Raw genomic sequence first — 20813 nt, forward strand, 5'->3', positions numbered from 1 at the left:
CCTCTAGTACGAAAATAAAATTAATGCTGAAATCTGTAACATCTTTTCCACTCAAACTATGGGAATGGATGAATAAAGAAACATAAACAAAAGACTTTTTTTTCCCAAAATAGTGATCAATTGCAGCACCATTTCAAAAGAGTCATTTTAACCTGATCTAAAACCAAGGCTTTTCAAGACACGATTTCGCTATTGGAGGAGGAGGAGGAGGAGGAGGAGGAGGAGGAGGAGGAGGAGGAGGAGGAGGAGGAGGAGGAGGAGGACCGGGTATGAGGGAAAGGTAGGGTTTAGAGCAGGGTATTCATTAAACTGACGTGTCAGTAACCGGCAGGTACTAATTTCCTTCCATAAGCAATAATGACAAGTCATGATGCGTGCACGCTTCCCATACACACTGCAATAGTCACGACGATCGTGGCACTAGTCATACCTTAAGCCGCGACACAAACCACGATCCCAGAATGGTGCATTTGCTAAATTCTCCCAGACTGAACTTCAATACCAGCCTCTAAGGTAATTACGGTAAAATAAAACTGTCTAAGCGGTATGAAGTGTACCTGGGCCTGTAATCAAAATACTGTAGAAACCTCCCTGTGCTGATACGTCTTCCATTTTAACAACAATAAACTAGGTGCCTTGACTTCAGTTTCATATTTCTACTGACATGAAAGGATTGCATGATTTAACGTGACGTGTATAATCGTCGCGAGTTAACGCTCCCTTGTTTGCAATGGCTGAACTATTGTCTCTTCAAGTGAAGAATAAAATCTTTCTTTTTCTAAATGCAGGACCATACCCCGTGAGACAACGATTTAATCCAGTCGTTATAATATTCGTTAACTATTATGTACAGTATTTCGCCGCTGCAATATACGTGGCACTTAACACTTAAGAAAACACTTTACCGTCTTCCCATAAAACTTCTCAATTTCCTATGTTGATTCATTAGTGAGTGCCGACAGCTTTTCCAGCCCTTAACTTCAGGCTTTCTCCAGGGTTATAGCAAATAAATGGAGCAGCATAGCAGTGGTTTTTCGTCTTTTCCTTCAAAACTTTTTCTTGGAAGATAAAAAAAAATAGAAAATAGAAGTGCTGTATTAATGTGGCAGAAGCCACATTGGCAATGACATTCAATGAACGCTTCGTGAAAGATGTGTCCGAAAAGGGTGTGTGCATATATATACATACACAAAACACACCCACACACATACTGATACTAGCGAAACTGTGCTGTAATTTTACATCCTAAAGAAGGATTACATTTCACTAAGTCATTGACATCTCGTCCGGTGCTAAAAAAATCAATATAACTTGTGAAATACCCTACCTTAAAAACTAAAAGCCAAAAGTGTTTTATACAAGATATAGATAATACAAAAATGTGCACATCGTCGTGACAACGACATTTGTTTCTATTTTTATCATATACTAATTCAGACGAAATTCAAACATTTTTATAGAAAACACATTCATTCAAAAATTGCAGTCACAAGGTGGAAACGAAAATCTCACCAGTTCGGGATAAAATCGTTTTTCCATTCAAGAAATCATTTTTGCAGGAGAAATGAATTTTAATTACTAAGATGATGAAAACGTTAATGATACTGTTGAAAAGGTGCAGCATCCCTTTAAGCTCTTGCTGTAATAGGTATCTTTTAAAATTGGATTTTATCTGATAATTTTCTCTTTACGGCTGCATGACAGTCAACACTTCGCTCGTAAAACAAATCCGATTTCTAAACATGAAACTTATCACATATGGTTTTTGCGCCAGTGACGTCTCCAGTTTGACACGGAAGTTCAGTAACAGAATTTGAAAACAGTAAAAGGATACGAAGCTTTACATTCCCTCTCCAAGGAATTTTCGAGAGACCTTAGGAACAAACTGTTTGTTATAAGTTCGCATTACAAAACTTCCCACCATATTATTTACTATTAGGTACTGAGTTAGCAGACCCACTCACTTGCCCTCATCATCATCATCATCATATAGAGCCACAACAAAGGACTCTACTTCCATCACCATGTGAGGTCCCATAGAATTCCACCGCTTCGAGGTGGCTTGGATAAATATGACCACGAAAAAGAGGACATACTTTTCCCTATATAGCCGAGAATCTTGAGGAAATGGTTCTTTCAGAAGAAAGAGAAAAAAATTGTACTATTACTCCGTGAGGTGGTGTAACAAAATTATTATTAATTAAAAATAATTATGCCAACATACACTCTCCGTACATAGCAACTGCTTTTACATATCTTGTTCCCACTCGAGGACTCGACGGGTCTTAACAAGTAAGGGCACAATTACATTTAAGGCCGAATGGTATTAGTTGTGGCATCAGATTATGAAGAGAAAGTATAGTGTCCAGGTGCTTCCAGCCAGTGCGTTATGGACTTTTATTAATCAAAAACATATATGCACTATTGATGCACATAATAATGCAAATAATGATGCTAAACACATTATACCAACAATTATGTCTGTGAGTTTAACATTATATGACCAATTATTGGCATTTATAGTACATTTCATCATTGTTTTATTATTATATGCATTAGATAAACCTCTATTCATATGGAATAAGCCTACAGGGGGCCACTGACCTTGAAATTTAAGCTTCCCTAGAATATGGTTGCTCACTTGAAAGAGGTTACAGAAGATAAATTAATAAAAGCTTCCATTGCCGTGTGACACAAAGGGCATATGTGAAGTTCCACCATTCATTTCTGACTCTAAGATGCCATCTGACGGCTGTTATTTTTCTTAAAGCTCTATTACCAAATTGACCTTTTTTTTTAGATTTAGTTTCACTGTCATACCACGATGTCTGTCCAAACAGATATCAAGACAGTAATAGCACGGCCACATGAAGAGACCTCTATAGGTGGCCGTGGTAATAGACGTTCGTATTATTTCATTTTTATATGCAATTTAGCTCGATTTGATTTCCAAACCTTATTCAGCCTACGTATTGTTTGATTTCCTTTATTAGCCCTTCGCTAAGTTACCAAAACATTCATACATACCTATCTATGTCTATATAATATATATATATATATATATATATATATATATATATATATATATATATATATATATATATATATATATATATATATATATATATATATATATATATATATATATATATATATATATATATGTTTATAATTACTGTTACTCATATCAATTCGAATCTGCTGACCCACCCATATGTAAACAAACATTGCCGTCATTAAATCGATACCACAAACCTAAGGAAACCCACAGCAATAAAATCAAACGAGACGCTAACAACGAAAACAAGGTGGGTGGTCTCGTCAGGGGGTCTCCATTTAAACCTTTTGCGTTTTTCTTGCCCATCCTACCAATAAGTCACGTGACGCACCTTCCTCAACGTCCAGTCTTCGTGCCTTCCCCCTCATTACGTAAAGAATTATACGATGAAAAGATAAAGTTTCGCCATAGAGTTCCTCCGTGCCGTAAAAAAAAAAAAAAAAAAAAAAACTTTTGCGACTATTCATAAATTCCAACCGTTACAAATTTTAAGCGAATTCTCATTGTCATCTCAACTCGAGTCCTTGAATTACAATTTACTGAATTTTGCAAATGAACGACTCTCTTCGAATGTATGACTCCCTGCCAAATACGTGATAAAGAAAAATGCCTATTTGTAGTGGGGTCGTATTGGTAGCCAATGAAACCTCGCATAAAAATAGGCAATTGAACTTGCGTGGTAGCATAATTAGCTCGGGCCTGGACGGCCAGAGTTCGACTCTCGAACCGGACGAGTAATCTACAGGTTTTTTTTTTTTTTTTTTTTTAGTTAATTTTCATTTCACTCTAACGTAACCTGGAATCACACAGCCCACTTAACATTCAAAGGAAAAGGGGCTCGCTTTGTCTGAGAGGCCATATACATTATCCTTAATGTTTGGATCATTAGCGTTCCCTGGGATGTTTCAACTACTGGCTGAAGGGAAATAGCGGAGAGGGTCCGACAGGTAAAGCCGAAATCAACGAGGGCTACGGTACTGAATGGAATCGCGCGTCTTGACAAGAATGGTGGAAATGTTGATCGTCTCAGCGTCCTGCAAGAACTTAATTCTTCTCTTTAGTTCTGTTCAAACCTTCCATATATCAGCATTTATTCCTCTTCTGCGATCTGTAGCCATAACGGAAAGAAAACACTGGCTGAATATTAACAACATCGAAGTAAAAGACTTGAAATATTTCATACGCTACACAGATAGATTGTTTTCATTAAATGCCACTTCAAATCTTCAACTCTCCATTTGCAACAAGAGTCAGGCCGAAGGATTCAATATGAGCGAACTACCCAGGGTTGCCAGATAGATGCAGACATCACTGGTTACATTCCTAGGATGCCCGCATCACCCTTGAGGAAGTGCTGCAAAATCTCTCTCTCTCTCTCTCTCTCTCTCTCTCTCTCTCTCTCCTTTCTTTAGCCACACCTTACAACGGATGGAAAACTAAAAGAGTTCCTCTTAATCAAATTAACTAAACAGTGAGCATGGAAAAGTTTGCGTCTTCATGTTAGTATTCTGATGTTACAAATGAAACAACCGAAGTCCTTCCTAAATCCAATGGAGGTTTGGCACATTTACAAAGTGATTTAATAAATGAAACTTACAAGTATACATAAAATGGAATTCGAATAAAACTAATGTTACCATATACATACTATAAGATGATGGGGTGTTCTTTTTACAACTATCGACCAAGTCCTCGCTGTGAGGCTTATCACACTTCCTCACCTTTTCGTTATCTGGGTAGATACAAAAGAACACCCCTGGGAGACCGATTTCATGGAAGATCTCCCCCCCCTCTCTCCTCTCTCTCTCTCTCCAATTATTTTCACGGAGGGGTGACGACACCCAAGTAGAGGCAACAATTATTAATTTTCACAAGAGTCCAAACAAGTCGTGTCAACGCCTATACACAAGCTCTCTCTCTCTCTCTCTCTCTCTCTCTCTCTCTCTCTCTCTCTCTCTCTCTCTCTCTCTCAATAATAACCTGATCAAAACTGTTAAAGAAATCAAAATACCCTTTTATTATAAAAGTTCAAAAAACTTGATCGATATTATTAAAGAAATAAAATTACGATTAAACTAAATTCTTATCAAAGAGCAACTTTTCGCAGTTAAAAATACCCTAAAAATAAAATGCTCTGACACAGTTATATTCTAACATAAGACTCAGCATCCTGCCACAGCAACAGAGCTAAACACGAGACTATAAAACCGCTTTTACATCATCGGACGCAACGGAAGACTCGACCCTCGTTATCAGATGCCCCATCGCTATTTCCTCGCCCTGCCAATCCAGGCTTACCCAGCGGAACAGCGATAAAAAATAAGCAGATTCTTCATATCACCATCTTCTGTTTTCAAATTCAAAATCAACAACCTACGAATACATCTCGTTTTCACTTCATCCAAATTAACGCAAGATTCAAGGTATCCTTTATAACAAATAAGACTGACGACTATTCGTACCAAATTCTAAATCGGTAAGAAAACGCAAATTAATTGCATAAAATACTGTTGATGAAAAAATGTATGGCATCTTCTATTAACCCAAACAAATAAGTAAAGTGTTAACTAAACTAACGAGGGTTTACACAAAAACAAACAAACAAACAAACAAGGTGATGTTTCCAACCCTACGGAGGCCTACAAAGAAACATTACTCCACATTGCACCATCACCTGGGGCTCCCCTCTACCAAACAATACCTAAACTCATTAAGGTCAAGGAGGGAAGGGTGGAAAGGGTATCGGGCATTGGCAACGCCGAGTGCGCACGCGTGCACAGTCAAGTGTGTAGCCACTCATCTTCATAATGCAAAACGATACCAGCCACATCTAAACATGTAACAATAACGGAGGAAAAACAACGAAGAAAACGGAAGTAAAAAAAGAGAGAGAGAGAGAGAAGAGGGGTATGAGGTCAAGTAGTCTGATACAAAAACCACAGAGCTCAGATACAGGTTATGCAACATCCCAGGTAATGGGAAGCTCAAACAGCGCTCTAAGGAAAACACGATTAAATTTGTTACCACATTAAACCAACATCAGTCCGAGTCATGAAATGCGAACTGCTAAAGCTCGTATTAACAGGGGAAAAAATTAGGTCAAAATATATACAAGAATACACATCTCGCGAGGCCTAACAGTGATCTATGCAACAAGACACTGCGTAAGAAGCATGGGCGAAAACGACGAACTAAGGATAAGGTATCTTGTGGGGGCATAACATAACCCCTGAAATGAGACGAACTCAAAATTCATGATGTAACTCGGTCGAGCGGTAACCGAATACCTGGAACTCTGAAGCAAATGACTGACGCTATTCGAATGCCTCGTGTACGGCGTGACGCCGACATTAAATGACGAAGCAGATGCTTCTTTGTTCTATAACCAGCACTGTCGAGAATTCGCATGAATCATCACGGTTTTATCTGCGATTATTCATTTCCTTATCTAATGACATCTCATATCTTATCATCGATTACAGAGTGCGTTTTGAAGGACAATTCAAGATGTCCACTTCTATTTCTAAAGCCGCATGTGAAACAAACGCCGAGTGACAGAAAACGCTAGAAAAAAACTTAAAATAAAAATATGTAAAAGCAAGCTGACTAACAAATCTTCACGAGAGGAGCGGATGTTGTATTGACCCTAGCTGTCTACCGAAGGAAATTTCATTTAGGTGTTTTATGGTGGGAGATGGGGCTGGGAGGTTATGAGGAGGGGGGAATAAGAGTGAGGAGGAAAAGGAAAAGAAGGGAGGGAGAGGGAGGGGGAGAGAGAAAGAGGGAGGAAGGCTGGACTATCCGCCGGAAGAGACAGTTTCCCTTTGGATCGACATTCCAGGAAAGAGAAGCAATGGTCGTCGGCGAATCGAGATAGGAAGCCTTCCAGTACTACGCTTCCATCCACACACACACACACACACACACACACACACAAAAAAGGAAGGATATCTATGAAAGCTGTAGTTACTAGAAAGATCCTTGTTATTTCAAGTTAAACTAGGGTCAAGTGTTAAATGTTAATCAACAATTCACTGTTACACTTTATAAGAACTTCAACCAATCTTTATCATCAGTCACGTTAAAGAGAAGAAATTCCAGTAGAACTGAGAGAGAGAGAGAGAGAGAGAGAGAGAGAGAGAGAGAGAGAGAGAGAGAGAGAGAGAGAGAGAGAGAGAGAGAGAGAGCAGAAAATAGTAGGCGGATATCCCCTGCCATAACTCCTCCATAGACAAAGAATAGCCTACTTCTGTAGCATCGCGAAGAGTTATTTGACATTTATGGCAACCTTAAATTTTCTTCCGTTTCAGATTTTCCTTTCCACAGGCAACAAATTAAAACCTGTTTTTATCGCGTTGACCTCAAGCATCAATAAATGGCACTTTTCGATTCTTAGAAATGGAACCTTGAAAACAGAATAATTCTGATAAAAGATAAAAAAAAGTAAGTACTGCGAATATAATTTTTTCCATCTTTCACGATCAATTTGAAGTGAAACTGTGATTCCACTGAAGATTCAACTACGACGAATTCGAGCCATCCTGGTTTTAGAAAAAATACAATTTAGACATAAAAGCAAGAATAAGCCACCATAACAACAGGCCATATCTGGAAGGGCAATGGCAGGGAAAGTGGATGAAGCAAAAGAGGCCTGGACGGAAGCAATGCTACACAATTTCCGGAGAGGCCTACGCTGAATGGCTCCGCCAAAGGAACAACAGAAGGCGAGCGATTACAGAAAAATCACATGATTAACTCTGAGCGGAAAAAAGTCGTGCCAGAACAGGCCCACTAGTCACATAAATACTTCCCATTATGCCACACCTGAAGGGGCCTATACAAACACAAACGAGATATGTATGTATGTACTGTATGTATACAGTATATATATGTGTGTGTGTATATATATATATATATATATATATATATATATATATATATATATATATATATATATATATATATATATATATATATATAGAGAGAGAGAGAGAGAGAGAGAGAGAGAGAGAGAGAGAGAGAAATGACATACGAGTACAACCAACCTGAACCAATAATACGATTCTCTCTCTCTCTCGACTCTCTCTCTCTCTCTCTCTCTCTCTCTCTCTCTAAAAAAAAATTAATTAATAAAAAAATAAATTAACGAAATAAAATAAAAACTGAAAACAAATCTTTTCATAATAATAACGGCAAGTACAGAAACAAATACTGTTGATGGTAATCATTATTGGGACAGAATCCATTACAAAACAGGAGTAATCAGTAACTGTTCGATCAAAGTCTTGGGGTCCGTTGAAGAATATTATCACACTGATTACACCTTTGACAATCTATGGGAGGAAGCACCTTGATGTAAATCTTATCAAAACCTTGGACGTAGTGATTCATACACTACTCTAATAACATGAAGTACACCAACTGCACACATCTCTAGAGGGTAAATGGCTCGTAATCTACTCTATTGAATGATTGATTTATGTATTTTGGCAACATAATGACTATCGTTATCTGCTTGATTAGTAACCGAACGATTAAAAAATTATTACCTGAAAAATTAATATTACTCACTCGTTGTGTTTTTACTCACTCGCACTAGTTACCCATAAGTTAAAATATGCAGTTATTTGAAGCACACATGCAATAACGTCTCGAAATAAAACCCAGTGGCATGTTTAACATGTAAAATGAAACTAAGTAACTCGCTCATAAGAACTGGTTACAACATAGTAAGATAATATGAAGTAATGATCGTTCTCATTACTCATATTTCACCTCACCAGTGAGATTACGATTTTCATAATAACTTCAGCCCAAGCTTAAGGTACTGACTTCTGATAACTGAAGAGGTGATAAGGAAACATACTCTCAGAGATAAGTACCAACTGTCTGCAGAGTTTCTGTACTAACCTAGATAAGTACCAACTGTCTGCAGAGTTTCTGTACGAACCTAAGTTTGAATAAACAAGCAAAACCAACTAGTGTATAAGTTAAGTGCTGCATCATATAAAGCAATGTAACCTTAAAGTTTAAATAAAAAAAACATAGCAAATCTCGTTTTTGAGAATTTCTAAATAACAATTACTTTCTAGTCCCAAGAACTACTGCTACTACTTACTGAAAGAAAATTGCTCAAAACATAAATAGGAAACGATCGATACTATCTTGAAGACTTTTTTGCCCTTAACAGTTAGCTATTCAAATGTTACCGAAGACAGCATTAAGAACAAATGCAATTCGACGTGCTGGTCGTGGGTTTGTGTATGATTACAATTAAGTTTTTTCATGAAAAAAACAAAACTAGAATAGGGTTCATGTTTCTGCTTTCCTAGTTGTTTAGAAACTGCAATTTGGCTTCAGAATTTCACTAGCATTATTATTATTATTAATAAAAAATTAAATATACATACTGCATTCTTCTGTGTAATTTAATAATAATAATAATAATAATAATAATAATAATAATAATATGAGGGGCCTCAGATCAGCCAATGAATAATAATAATAATAATAATAATAATAATAATAATAATAATAATAAATAATCTTATATTCCTGTTGTACCTGCTAACCCTAACCCTCCTACACCGGCCAGAATGGATCTAATGCACCTGTGATGGCCCACATCAACGCTGCAGATAACATAAACTAGCCTTTTTTTCAACCCTAGAAAAACAAAAGCCACGGAAAAGACCCGAGGAGTGAGGAGTGAGGAGGGGAGGATCCCGTGAGCCGGGAGAAAATGGGACCACCACGTGTCTTTAATGCCCGCAGTCACGACCGTTTCTCACGCAAGGGCGCTTCGGATAGGTCACGATTTCCTCCGTCGGCAACTACCGCAGGAGAATGTGATGGATGATTTATGTAGGTTAATCTCCGGGATTATTCGGGTTCGTTTGATGATCACGACGGTAATGAATACGGAACCACAGTAGTTTCTAGCACTGTTAATAAATGGGCCAAAGCGTAAAATGGGTATACACTAATTTCGGTAAATTTGCGACTGCATTACATTAGTTTCACCGTTCTGATGTCAACTCATCCAAAAGCCTACGGACATCTCTGCTATACAAAACTAGCAATTTAACATAATAAACACTTCTTAATACAAAAGAGACATTGAAGACCGATTATTATTGAGGAAATATTGAAGATTAATTAAATCCTGTCTCCTAAATTCCTTCTCCCATAACATGAAAATGAAAGGAATCAAGTAAATAAAGCAATTCGTTTTAAAAGCTTGTTCTTTTTACTTTTCTTTAGAGCATGCACAGTCATGGTTTCAGTTTCGAGGGTAAGCTTCTTGGAAAAGACAAGTCACGAGACGTAAGTGTGTGTGTGTGTGTGTGTGTGTGCAGAACGCGAAAGAGAGAAAGGGAGGAAGAGCGCATGCGAGACCTTATTTAATAAGAAGAGATAAACTTGAATAAAATCAACTTTTAAAGGTTATACAATGCGTAAAAGTGTACATTAGTGTGGCAGCTACCTCAACATTATGAATACTTAACTAAGAACGTTATCGAGATGACCATTTTACACGGCAAATAAAATGGGAATATGCCTCTTAAAATACGAAACAACATAGAAAGGATAAAACTTAACAACGTGATACTGGGTAGGAGAAAACTTAACAACGTGATACTGGGTAGGAGAAAACTTAACAACGTGATACTGGGTAGGAGAAAACTTAACAACGTGATACTGGGTAAGAGAAAACTTAACAACGTGATACTGGGTAGGAGAAAACTTAACAACGTGATGCTGGGTAGGAGAAAACTTAACAACGTGATGCTGGGTAGGAGAAAACTTAACAACGTGATGCTGGGTAGGAGAAAACTTAACAACGTGATGCTGGGTAGGAGTCCTTCGGGTGGGCGTCCTTCGGGTGGGCGAACACTACTTCCCGAGGACGTCTTGATCTATTGATCTTACAATCCCGCAAGCACAAATGATCCTCTACGGGCTGCTGAACAGCAAGAGCCCGTGCCAGCACAAGGCTGGCTAAATCTAAATCCATCCATCCTAAACGATTCTCTTCAGGTAATAACCATACACGTCAAAGAAAAATGATGACTGAAGTCTCTTCCTTACTTTGGCAGTAATGACAACTGAAACATTAACCTACATTAAAAAAAAAATCATCTTTCGTAAACTATAAAACTGTTCAAATAAATTAACTAAAAGCTGGCGTGGTCAAGGCCCTAGGGAGCAGAGTTCGTTGGGTCACCTTCCAAACTAATCTCTTTTTTCTGAAAATTAATTTACTTGTCGACCCCAGTGATATTCGATATCATGCACTTCCATTAGCCACACCCTCGTCCGTCTCACTGACCAGACTTCGAACAATGTATAAATGGAGGCAATAAAACCTTATGCCATTCCCTTCTCATCTCCCAAATGATCTTAATCACATACCTTGTACTGCACTCACGTTTGCTTACTGTACTTTTAGTGGTTCTTGTTCGTTTCTAAGGGGGGGGCGGGGGGGGGGGTGGATGAGCTGCCTTTCCGCCCGAGTGGAGAGAATTGTCTATGCAATTAATAGTAGACGAGTGAAAGCTCTCGGAACAATGGTCACTGAACGAGGCGTGACTGTGACCTGGCACTGCGCTCTTTGTTACCGCGTCATTAACCTCTAGAAATCCATTACGTGTGACGTAACGCTTTAATTACACTTTAATTACAGGCTTCACACATTTCAAATGTAAGAGCTTCCGAAGAAAACCGGGTTCTCTAATTTTCGAGCAATACAGTTGTGATCGTCGGTAAGGTAACAACTCCGGTGGGGTTTCAAAATGTTACAACCTTATATTTTCTTTAACGCACTTCTAATTCATTGAGTATACTTCTTTATATTGCATTGGATTGCATCGATGCTTGTCACCAACACAACACTGCGTTATTTGAAAATTAAAATTTATACTTATACATTATCATCTAAAAGTGCAAATAACGAGTGCAAATAACGGTTTAAGTTCTGTGATGCTTAGGCTACTCAAAATTAAAATAAAATACAATAAAATAAAATGGAAAGACTACAAGAAGTGAAAAAGACAAAGTCATTGCCTGAGAGTGGTTAAACAACTTCGAGTGAAAAGGAGAGTGAAACCACTGATTGCAGATGAAAGCGGTATTTGAAGAGAGTTCCCAAAATAAGAGCTCTTTCACTGGAGTTCAAATTTACCCGAAATGTTTAAAATAAAACCACACAACAGCCAGTAAGACGTGAATGGTGGATAAATACTTTTAATGCTGCAGGGAATGGGAGGGAGATATATTAGTAATAGTTATCTTCTCGAAGACTTGACGTTTGCTTGAGCACCATCCGTGATTTTATTCGGCAATCTAATAAAATATTTACCTTCCTTCTTGAAGACTTGGCTTTCGACAAACAGATAGGCTATATACTGGACGGTACGACGAGCAGTTTAAAACCTACGAGTCTATACAACAGTATCATCACTGGAATACAAGTATTTTAATACCAGTCGACGTTTTTCCCAGATAAATATGAAGTCGAAGACAGACCATCGACAGAACTGGGCATGGAACAATAGGATCTTTCTTATCAAGAAAAGAACCCTTACACTTTTGAGTATCAAGTTTATGTTAATTCGATTTTGTCTCTTCGCAGTCCAAATAAACCCCCTAAATAACACCTCCACTGCCTTTACCTATTGGACACTCAATCCTAGATCTTACTTTACAAACTAACCAGAGTGAAAATGGTATTAAAAGTCTGTGTCAGGATCACGGCGCCATAAAAAAAAAATGAAGTCGGAAAACGCCCACGTATCCCACTTTAAAAATACGGTATATTCTTTCCCAACACGAAGCAAGCTTTAATTTCTGTTATTGACCTTTGAATTCTCTCCTTGGATCATAAAATAAATGATTCGAACATTCAGACTTGCGCTATCAATAGAATTGTGAACTATGCTTTTATATACATATATATATATATATACATATATATAATCTATATTTATATATACATATATATATCTATATATATATATATATATATATATATATATATTAGATATATATATATATATTAGATAGAGAGATTATATATATATATATATACATATATAATCTGAATACATATATATATATATATATATATATATATGGATATGTATATATATATATATATATACAATATATATACATATGACTAAAATAATCAAGACTATGAAATATTCATGGGAAATTTCTTGTAACATTTTAATCCAACAATGGCGCAATACAGGATATTCTCTTGAAGGACAAGAACTAGACACTGTATCCGGGGGTCCACGGAGCAGACCAACATCCAAATATCTACAATGATGAGTTGGGTGAGATTGCCCAGCTGATAAACAGTAAGACCAGGCCAATGGCGCACAATAACGACATGGACCAGACCAACAAACCAAATTAGGAGTTGGGGTGAGATTGCTTGATAAACAGAAGACCGGAGCCACAATAACGACATGGACTATAGAACTTGGAAACAGAGAGAGAGGAGAGAGAGAGAGAGAGACATGAACCAAAAAAGAGCCGGGATTAACAACAAGGAGTCTGGTAGCCAAAGTGTAAAGGATGTTTATGCGTATCCTATTATCCGCATCTCCCTTCACCCCAGCCGCCCATGTTCAATGGTATGGGTCAACTGCCATACAGTCAAGAGGTGACGGAGGGCTTGGGTTTCACATACCAAAGAACCAAGCGTCAGGAATGGTCGAAGGATGGGCAGGGATAACATGACCATGAACACAAGACCATAAATCTTGGTTTTACGTTTGCGTAAACGTACATAAACTGCGTAAGCAATACCACCTTCATTATTGCCATCAGCGAAATTTTATCGTTGCAACCTGGACACTGCAATAACAAAAGAGAACAAAACCAGCCGCAGAAGATTCACGAACAGGCAGGCACATCTGACACCAGTAATTTGAGAGCATTTCCCCCTCCGAGCACTCTGTGCCACTTGGATTGCCTTTTCCTTTAAAAATAAGTTATCAATTGTCATAGGTCCTACACTTGACGGATTAGAAAGGCAGCATTCTTTGGGCAAGAAGATATTTCCCTTGAAATTATCAGTCTTCCTTTTATCTATCAAGACAATAACACCAGATAAAATGGACTGCAGAAAATAATGGGTTAAGGAAACAAAAAAAAAATTGTGTAAAACAACGTCCTTTAGAATTTCAAGAAAAGAACATAAACAAAAACACAGTAAAGTAAGTATACGAGGATTCTCAACATTCCACACACACACATATCGCAACACTATATGTACAAGGAAATGGTTATAAATGGGTAGTCTCTCCGAGTGCGCGGAGGAGGAGGTGGAGGAGGAGGGGGAAGGGTCTATACAATAATAATAGAAAGGATGGAGGATTTCGGGGTTATACATTAGGGGAAGGAGGGGAAAGAGTAGGAGAGGGGAGTTAGGTGATAACAAAAGCCAGCGGAGAAGATTTAGAGGGAAATCAGGGGGTAAATGTAGGGTAAGAGATCGCAATCCTTGGAAATAAATGTATATAATGCCTCTGCCAAGGAAAAAAAAATCGGGAGTAACGAGAGAGGATGAGGGTGACGAATAATAGGGCCGAAAAGCGGAAAGATAATTGAGAACCGGAAAGGATTTAAAGAAACGAGAATAACAGGGAGAGGGGATAACAGATGCAGGAGTCTGCTCAAATCAAAGTCTTAGCCTTGGAGCAAATGGGATGACAAGGAATAGGAAAATTAACCAAAGATTCTCGTCCGCCAAGTAACCTTTTCCAGATTTTCTGACACTTAATATTGTAGTCGAGCGCAAAATGAAATATTAAAAAAAGGCCGGACTTAGAGAGAGAGAGAGAGAGAGAGAGAGAGAGAGAGAGTCACACGCATACCTTATGAATGGTTTGACCCCAGCAGTGGGATGAGTTTTACCTCGTCGATGATATCCCGTTTTGATGGCATACCTTTTAACGGAATAATAATCTCTCGTGTCTAGTTTTCCCCTTTCTTTCTCCAACTCCACCCTAGTTGCGACCCTGAACAGTCGTCTAAGAACTAGGTACCTAATTCATTGCAAAGGTCAACAGAAACCCACGACCGTTCGAGATTCGAACACAGGTCGCCCAGCTGCGAGCCAGACGCGCTACCACTAAACTACGAGCCAGATGTGTACTAATGTATATATATATAGGCCATATATATATATATATATATATATATATATATATATATATATATATCAGAGAGAGAGAGAGATAGAGAGAGAGAGAGAGAGAGATTAGTTTACATGAAGCAAAATATTTTGAAGTATAGAAAAATTCAGTTGATTATAAAAATGGTAGCGCATTCTACTGCTGAGCTTCAAAACGGCGAACCTCAGAAGAGGTTATATGGAATGTCCAACAAAGAAAACATTATACGGGATTTCACGAAGCGAACAAAGCTAAGAATCTGCAGGTCAACATTCCTGTACCTTTACAATACAAAAAAAAGTAAAAATATAAAAAAAAATAAACTTGTGTACAGAAAAATACATGTAACATCAACACCACCACTTCGATAAAAAACGAACATCGGCGAATCTCGATCCCTTTGTATTCGGGGGATCACCAAGCAAAATGACCAAGTGTCAGCCACAACCCTTTTTTTTTTTTTTTTTTTTTTTCGAAGCCGAGTGCAATTTACAAAACAAAGGGCTCCAAAAACCGCAGACCAAAACTATTTGTAATCTCCCTTTTGTGTACAAGCCTCTCTGGTACAGCTACAAGATAAACACTAAAATAACGCTAATTTTGTTTTGTAAAATCATAACAATTTCAGAAATTGTTTAATACAAAAGAAGAATATATATATATATATATATATATATATATATATATAAATATTAAAATGTTTATGTATCGAATATTAAATACCCACTTAATTTGAATTCACTTACCTTGGGAATACATTATACCCATCGAAATATATATATAAGTGACTCTCCCCTCCCTCTCTCTCCAAAAAAAAAAAAAAAAAAAGGGGGCGCATTAAGAAACACAAGGGAAATGAGCGCGTGGCGGAGTCCGCATCTTCAGACATGAGTATCAGATTACCCATTAGAATACCAGGGAGAACAAAACATCCACGGAGGCAATAGCCGAGGAGAGAATCATAAGGCCCGATTATCAGTGCCAATTATGACAGGGAGTCAAGAGCACAGCTTGTTATAAGACAATCATCCGTTCATTTAACGGTACACAATAACGTCTACACAAAGGGTAGGCAGACGATGATATTGCCAAGCGTTCAAAATGGTTCTGCACGAATATACAACCATTAAAACAATACTCGTTAAATAAAATAGCAAACTAAAATCTTTTCCTTTCGTTCGGATAACGCTTATATTCTCATAAAAGAGCACAGCAGAGAGAGAGAGAGAGAGAGAGAGAGAGAGAGAGAAACTAGTTTCAGTTACTCATCAGGATGCAACCAAGATCTTTCAAAACGCCGTCAATCACTTGGTGCCCCTTCATTCACAATAAAAATAAAAGCGAGAAAATAGCCAAGCTTTATTCCCCCGAGAGAATTTTGCGCAATAATTTTCGTGTTGTCAACATCCGCGTGAAACTCCCCGGCATCTCCAGCTGATCTTCGGTTTCATGCGACCACACTCTCTGCCACTTGAATCTCACACTGAAAAAGCCGCAGTATCAGAGAGGATTCCTCACCCCTCCGGCTCCAGTGTCGGCTGGAACTCATATATCCTACTCACGTTCACAAGAACATGCTCATTAGTTTTTATTGCTAAGGTATTTCAGTTCCCTTCACGCGAACCAGTTTTCAGTCACCCTTTCCAAACTTTAAAGTCTCGGTCCCGAACACAGTAGTATGAAATAAGTCTTTCGGCAACACGTTAAAAGCATGAGAATTAATGACACCATGTAACTGAAAATAATGTGAAATATGAAAATTACTCAAACGCTATATCTAGATGCATTACACCATTCATTATTAATTAATCTTACAGATGACACACATTCAAAGTAGTACATCTTAAATAATCTTTGTAATAAGCCAACAATAAATGCATTTTCTGAAATTTGGGAAGAGATTTCTAGACCTGAAAACTATAATGCATTCCAGTATTCGCAAACCGGCCCACGAGACAACTGTCAAGAAAGACCACAACTCGCAAAACTTATTTAGTTCCTTTTTCAAGTGTAAGCATTACGGTTTAAACCAATCTCGTGTGACAAGATGTTTTTTTCTTAAAATGATCCCACATAAAAAAAGCAAAGAAACAGCAAGGTTGGTATATGAAGAAATAAACAACGTATGGGTATGGAGAATGACGTCATTTTAAATCTTCAAAAAGCAAAATACGCACCCACAGTCTAAGACAAAAAGCGCGTCTAGAATAATGAACGACTTTATATCTACCAGGGGACAAAAATGTCAAATTGAAACGGCTCCTTAAAAGAGAATATACCCTTTAACGACCAGAGACAATGTAAACAGATCGTAAACGTGAATTTCCCGAGGCGCACCTAGAAAAGTTCAAGTCACCAGGGTCATTAGTTACCTGAAAAACATTCAACAGTTAATGAGAGGAACGAAAACACCGACGTCGCCGATGCGAGTCAGGGTGGTTCAAGGGCATTTTCCACCTTGGACGGAGCAGGTAACGTTTCAAAAGTGCTTCCTTCTATGATGGGAGATCTTCTATGTGCACATGCAGCATATACACGCAGATATATTTACACTGGTATATCAAACAATGCTCTCTGATGCTCTCTGGCAATAAGATCAGCCATTTTAAACAAGACAAAAGAGTCTCATGATTAAGGCAAAATTAAAGCACTAAGGCTACCGTGAAGTATCATATCAAGAAGATTTCATAACACATGGTATTAAATACATCATATTTTATAAACGCAAGAAACAAAACTATGCGTCCGCTGAGCACGATCCTTTAAGGAAAACTAAAGTCCAAAAATACGTACGATTCTCTTGCCCCCAAATCATGATGTACCAAAAGAACCTGTTTTACCACTAAGTGAGAGAGAGAGAGAGATGAGGAAAAAAAAATTGTGAACCATTAATAAACAATACAACTGCCTAGGAGCTCAGCCTAAGGCCCTCTGGATTTACAAAGCAATAACGCTTAGCTCCATTTTTATGGTCGATAAGTTCTAAAACGCCATACCCAAATCCATACACATGCCGACTCTCATAGCTTTATCCCCGTTCACCAGCAAACACCCTCAAGTCAATCCTGAGATTATTAAAAGATGGAGAAATGATTCTATCGACTACACTGGTTTATCCGAGTGGATAACAAAAAGATTAGACCGCTAATCTCGGCATTCAAGTGTTATTTCAGTAAAGGCTTCTGTTGTCTAAACTGCCGCTGAGAACAAGAAGCTGTACATAAAAGGCACACGATGTTGTGCAAGAAAAACGGACTAGCCGGACTAGGAAACTTCAAAGTTGTTATATACGTTCTAAAACTTCACCAGTGGCATTGAATAGTAATGAAAGAATAATCAAACAGGACTAGAAGAAATAATCCTCCCAGTAAGGAAGACCAAGGCGAATAAAAGCAATGCAGAAAAATAAAATCCTAAAATTTGATAAAATTTAAGGAAAAATTAGATAGAAAAGAAAAACAAATCCCTAAACTTTAAAAGTTACATTTCAAGGAAGAACACACTAAAGAAAATAGAAGTCTAAAGAAAATAGAAGAGAATAAAAAAAAGATCCACTGGGATCAGCGCTGACTAAAAAAATCACAAGAGAGTCGAGGGGAAAGGGAAACAGAGAGGAAACGGATATGAGGAAAAAGGAGGGTAGCAAATCAGCGAGAGCAAAAAAAAAAAGGGGGGGGGGCTGTGTCTGACTCCCCTCACCCGAGCAGGAACCATGACTGACATCGACGAAGGATAAAGACAGAGAGAGAGAGAGAGAGAGAGAGGAGAGAGAGACGGCGAAGCGCTGATTATCCCATTTCACGGTCCGATTCACTAAAAGTGATTTTTACGAGTAATGCAGGATCCTTCTCCCGGTTATCCTGGAGGCATGATTAATTGTCGCAAGACGAAAGAAGCTTTAGATATTTAACAGACTGTAATTATATTTAGGATCATTATTCTTCACTAGGCTTCAATTTTTTTTAGAATCAATAACCGAACTTCTCTCTTCTTTTTCTTGTTTCATCTCCTTTTCTCTGTCATTTTTTATTGTACGTAGTTTCACGGACACTAAAAAACTTCCTTCGTTTACGTAAAATTTGGGAACATATAAAACTTCAACGAAGCTGTTTAAATGTCCCAAACCAAAAACTCGAAGGCAAAAATAAATAAATGAAATAAAATAAAAAAAGACACTTTCCATCCTTAAACTACTCGAGTCAAACTGAGCTTATATCTAGGATAAAATTACTGGAGTCGGTCTGTTTTGTGGTCAGTTTGCTAAAAGAAGAAAAATAACGGATCACGCAGTAACCACAAAGGAAGGAGAACGCCTCAACAGACCATGTCAAGCAAGATCGGGCAGGCGACTTATCAGGTGACAGAACTTGATCGTACACGTGTTGTACGCGTGGACGTGGACAGACAAGCCCCCTCCCCCTCACTCTTTTCTGAATAATATCCATTAATATTCATAATAATAATTAATAATAATGTGGTTTCCTTTCCTAGTAATGACTATATATTTTTTGATCGATCTGAATCTTCATGTAACCGTATTTTCGATTTTTTTTAAATAAAGATAACTTTAATCTTCAAGTAACCGTATTTTAGAAATTTTTAAATAAAGACAACTTTGAATCTCCACGTAACCGTATTTTAGAAATTTTTAAATAAAGACAACTTTAATCTCCACGTAACCGTATTTTCGAAATTTTTAAATAAAGACAACTTTAATCTTCAAGTAACCGTATTTTCGAAATTTTTATATAAAGAAAACTTTAATCTTCAAGTAACCGTATTTTCGAAATTTTTAAGGTAGGTATACTTTAGTTTAACCAGACCACTGAGCTGATTAACAGCTCTTCTAGGGCTGGCGAAGGATTGATTTGTTTACGTGGCTAGAACCAACTGCTTACTAACATGGGACCTACAAGCATTGTGGAATCCGAACCACATTATACCGAAAAATGAATTTCTATCGCAGAAATAAACTCCTCTTATTCTTCATTGGGCGGTCGAATTCGAACTCGCGGCCAGCATAGTGCTAGCTGAGAACGGAACCCACCCTCCAACGAGGAACTTCGAAATTTTCAAATAAAGACAACTTTAAAGACCGGACACCCAGACCTACCTTGAAATTAGCGATGACACCCTCCAGGTAGTAGTGCCACTCGAGCGAGCGAAGGTATATTTGATGCCAGCGTTTCTCCAAGCTCCGAGCCTTCCTCGGGATGTTGCTGCTTTCTTTTGTGCTGTTCCGGTTGGCGCCGCTGTTGGCGTTGGTGGCCGAAGAAGCCGCGGTACTGTTGGTGTTGGAATCTGCGTTCTGGTTGTTGTTTGGTGGTGGTGGAGGGTTCAAGTGAAGATGATGATGATACTGGAGAGGTGGTGTTGTTGGTGTTGGAGTTGGTTTCAGGAGTGTCTTGAAGAGGAGCTTTTGGGTCTGTTGTGGGTTGGTCTTCTGACGGAGGATCCTGTGCTTGGTTGGATGCACCTGTAGCAGCTGCTATGCGTTCGTATTGTCGCAATACGCTCTTTAACACTGGACCATGTGCCTCGATGTCTTTCAGCAGGATCTGGGG

General features: G+C 38.1%; 2 protein-coding genes across 5 annotated transcripts in view; both read right to left on the bottom strand.

Moving 5' to 3' along the window:
• The window catches only part of klar (klarsicht), a 155096-nt gene extending 134289 nt beyond the window's left edge, over positions 1-20807 (bottom strand). For 2 of the 4 annotated variants that reach the window (XM_067083646.1, XM_067083644.1), the window contains exon 1: positions 20363-20775. The gene's annotated coding sequence lies outside the window, so the exon portion shown is untranslated. Of the gene's footprint in view, positions 1-20362 lie in introns of all 4 variants that reach the window. The other 2 variants (XM_067083648.1, XM_067083647.1) reach the window with 2 other exon arrangements.
• Positions 20362-20813, bottom strand: part of LOC136826426 (mucin-5AC-like) — a 258342-nt gene continuing 257890 nt past the window's right edge. Inside the window, exon 9 of the mRNA XM_067083649.1 lies at positions 20362-20807. Coding sequence (XP_066939750.1) covers positions 20370-20807 — 438 coding nt within the window. The 3' untranslated portion in view covers positions 20362-20369. The remainder of the gene's footprint in view (positions 20808-20813) is intronic.

The sequence above is a fragment of the Macrobrachium rosenbergii genome, chromosome 3, assembly GCF_040412425.1.
Source record: "Macrobrachium rosenbergii isolate ZJJX-2024 chromosome 3, ASM4041242v1, whole genome shotgun sequence".
NCBI classification, from domain to species: Eukaryota; Metazoa; Arthropoda; class Malacostraca; order Decapoda; family Palaemonidae; genus Macrobrachium; species Macrobrachium rosenbergii.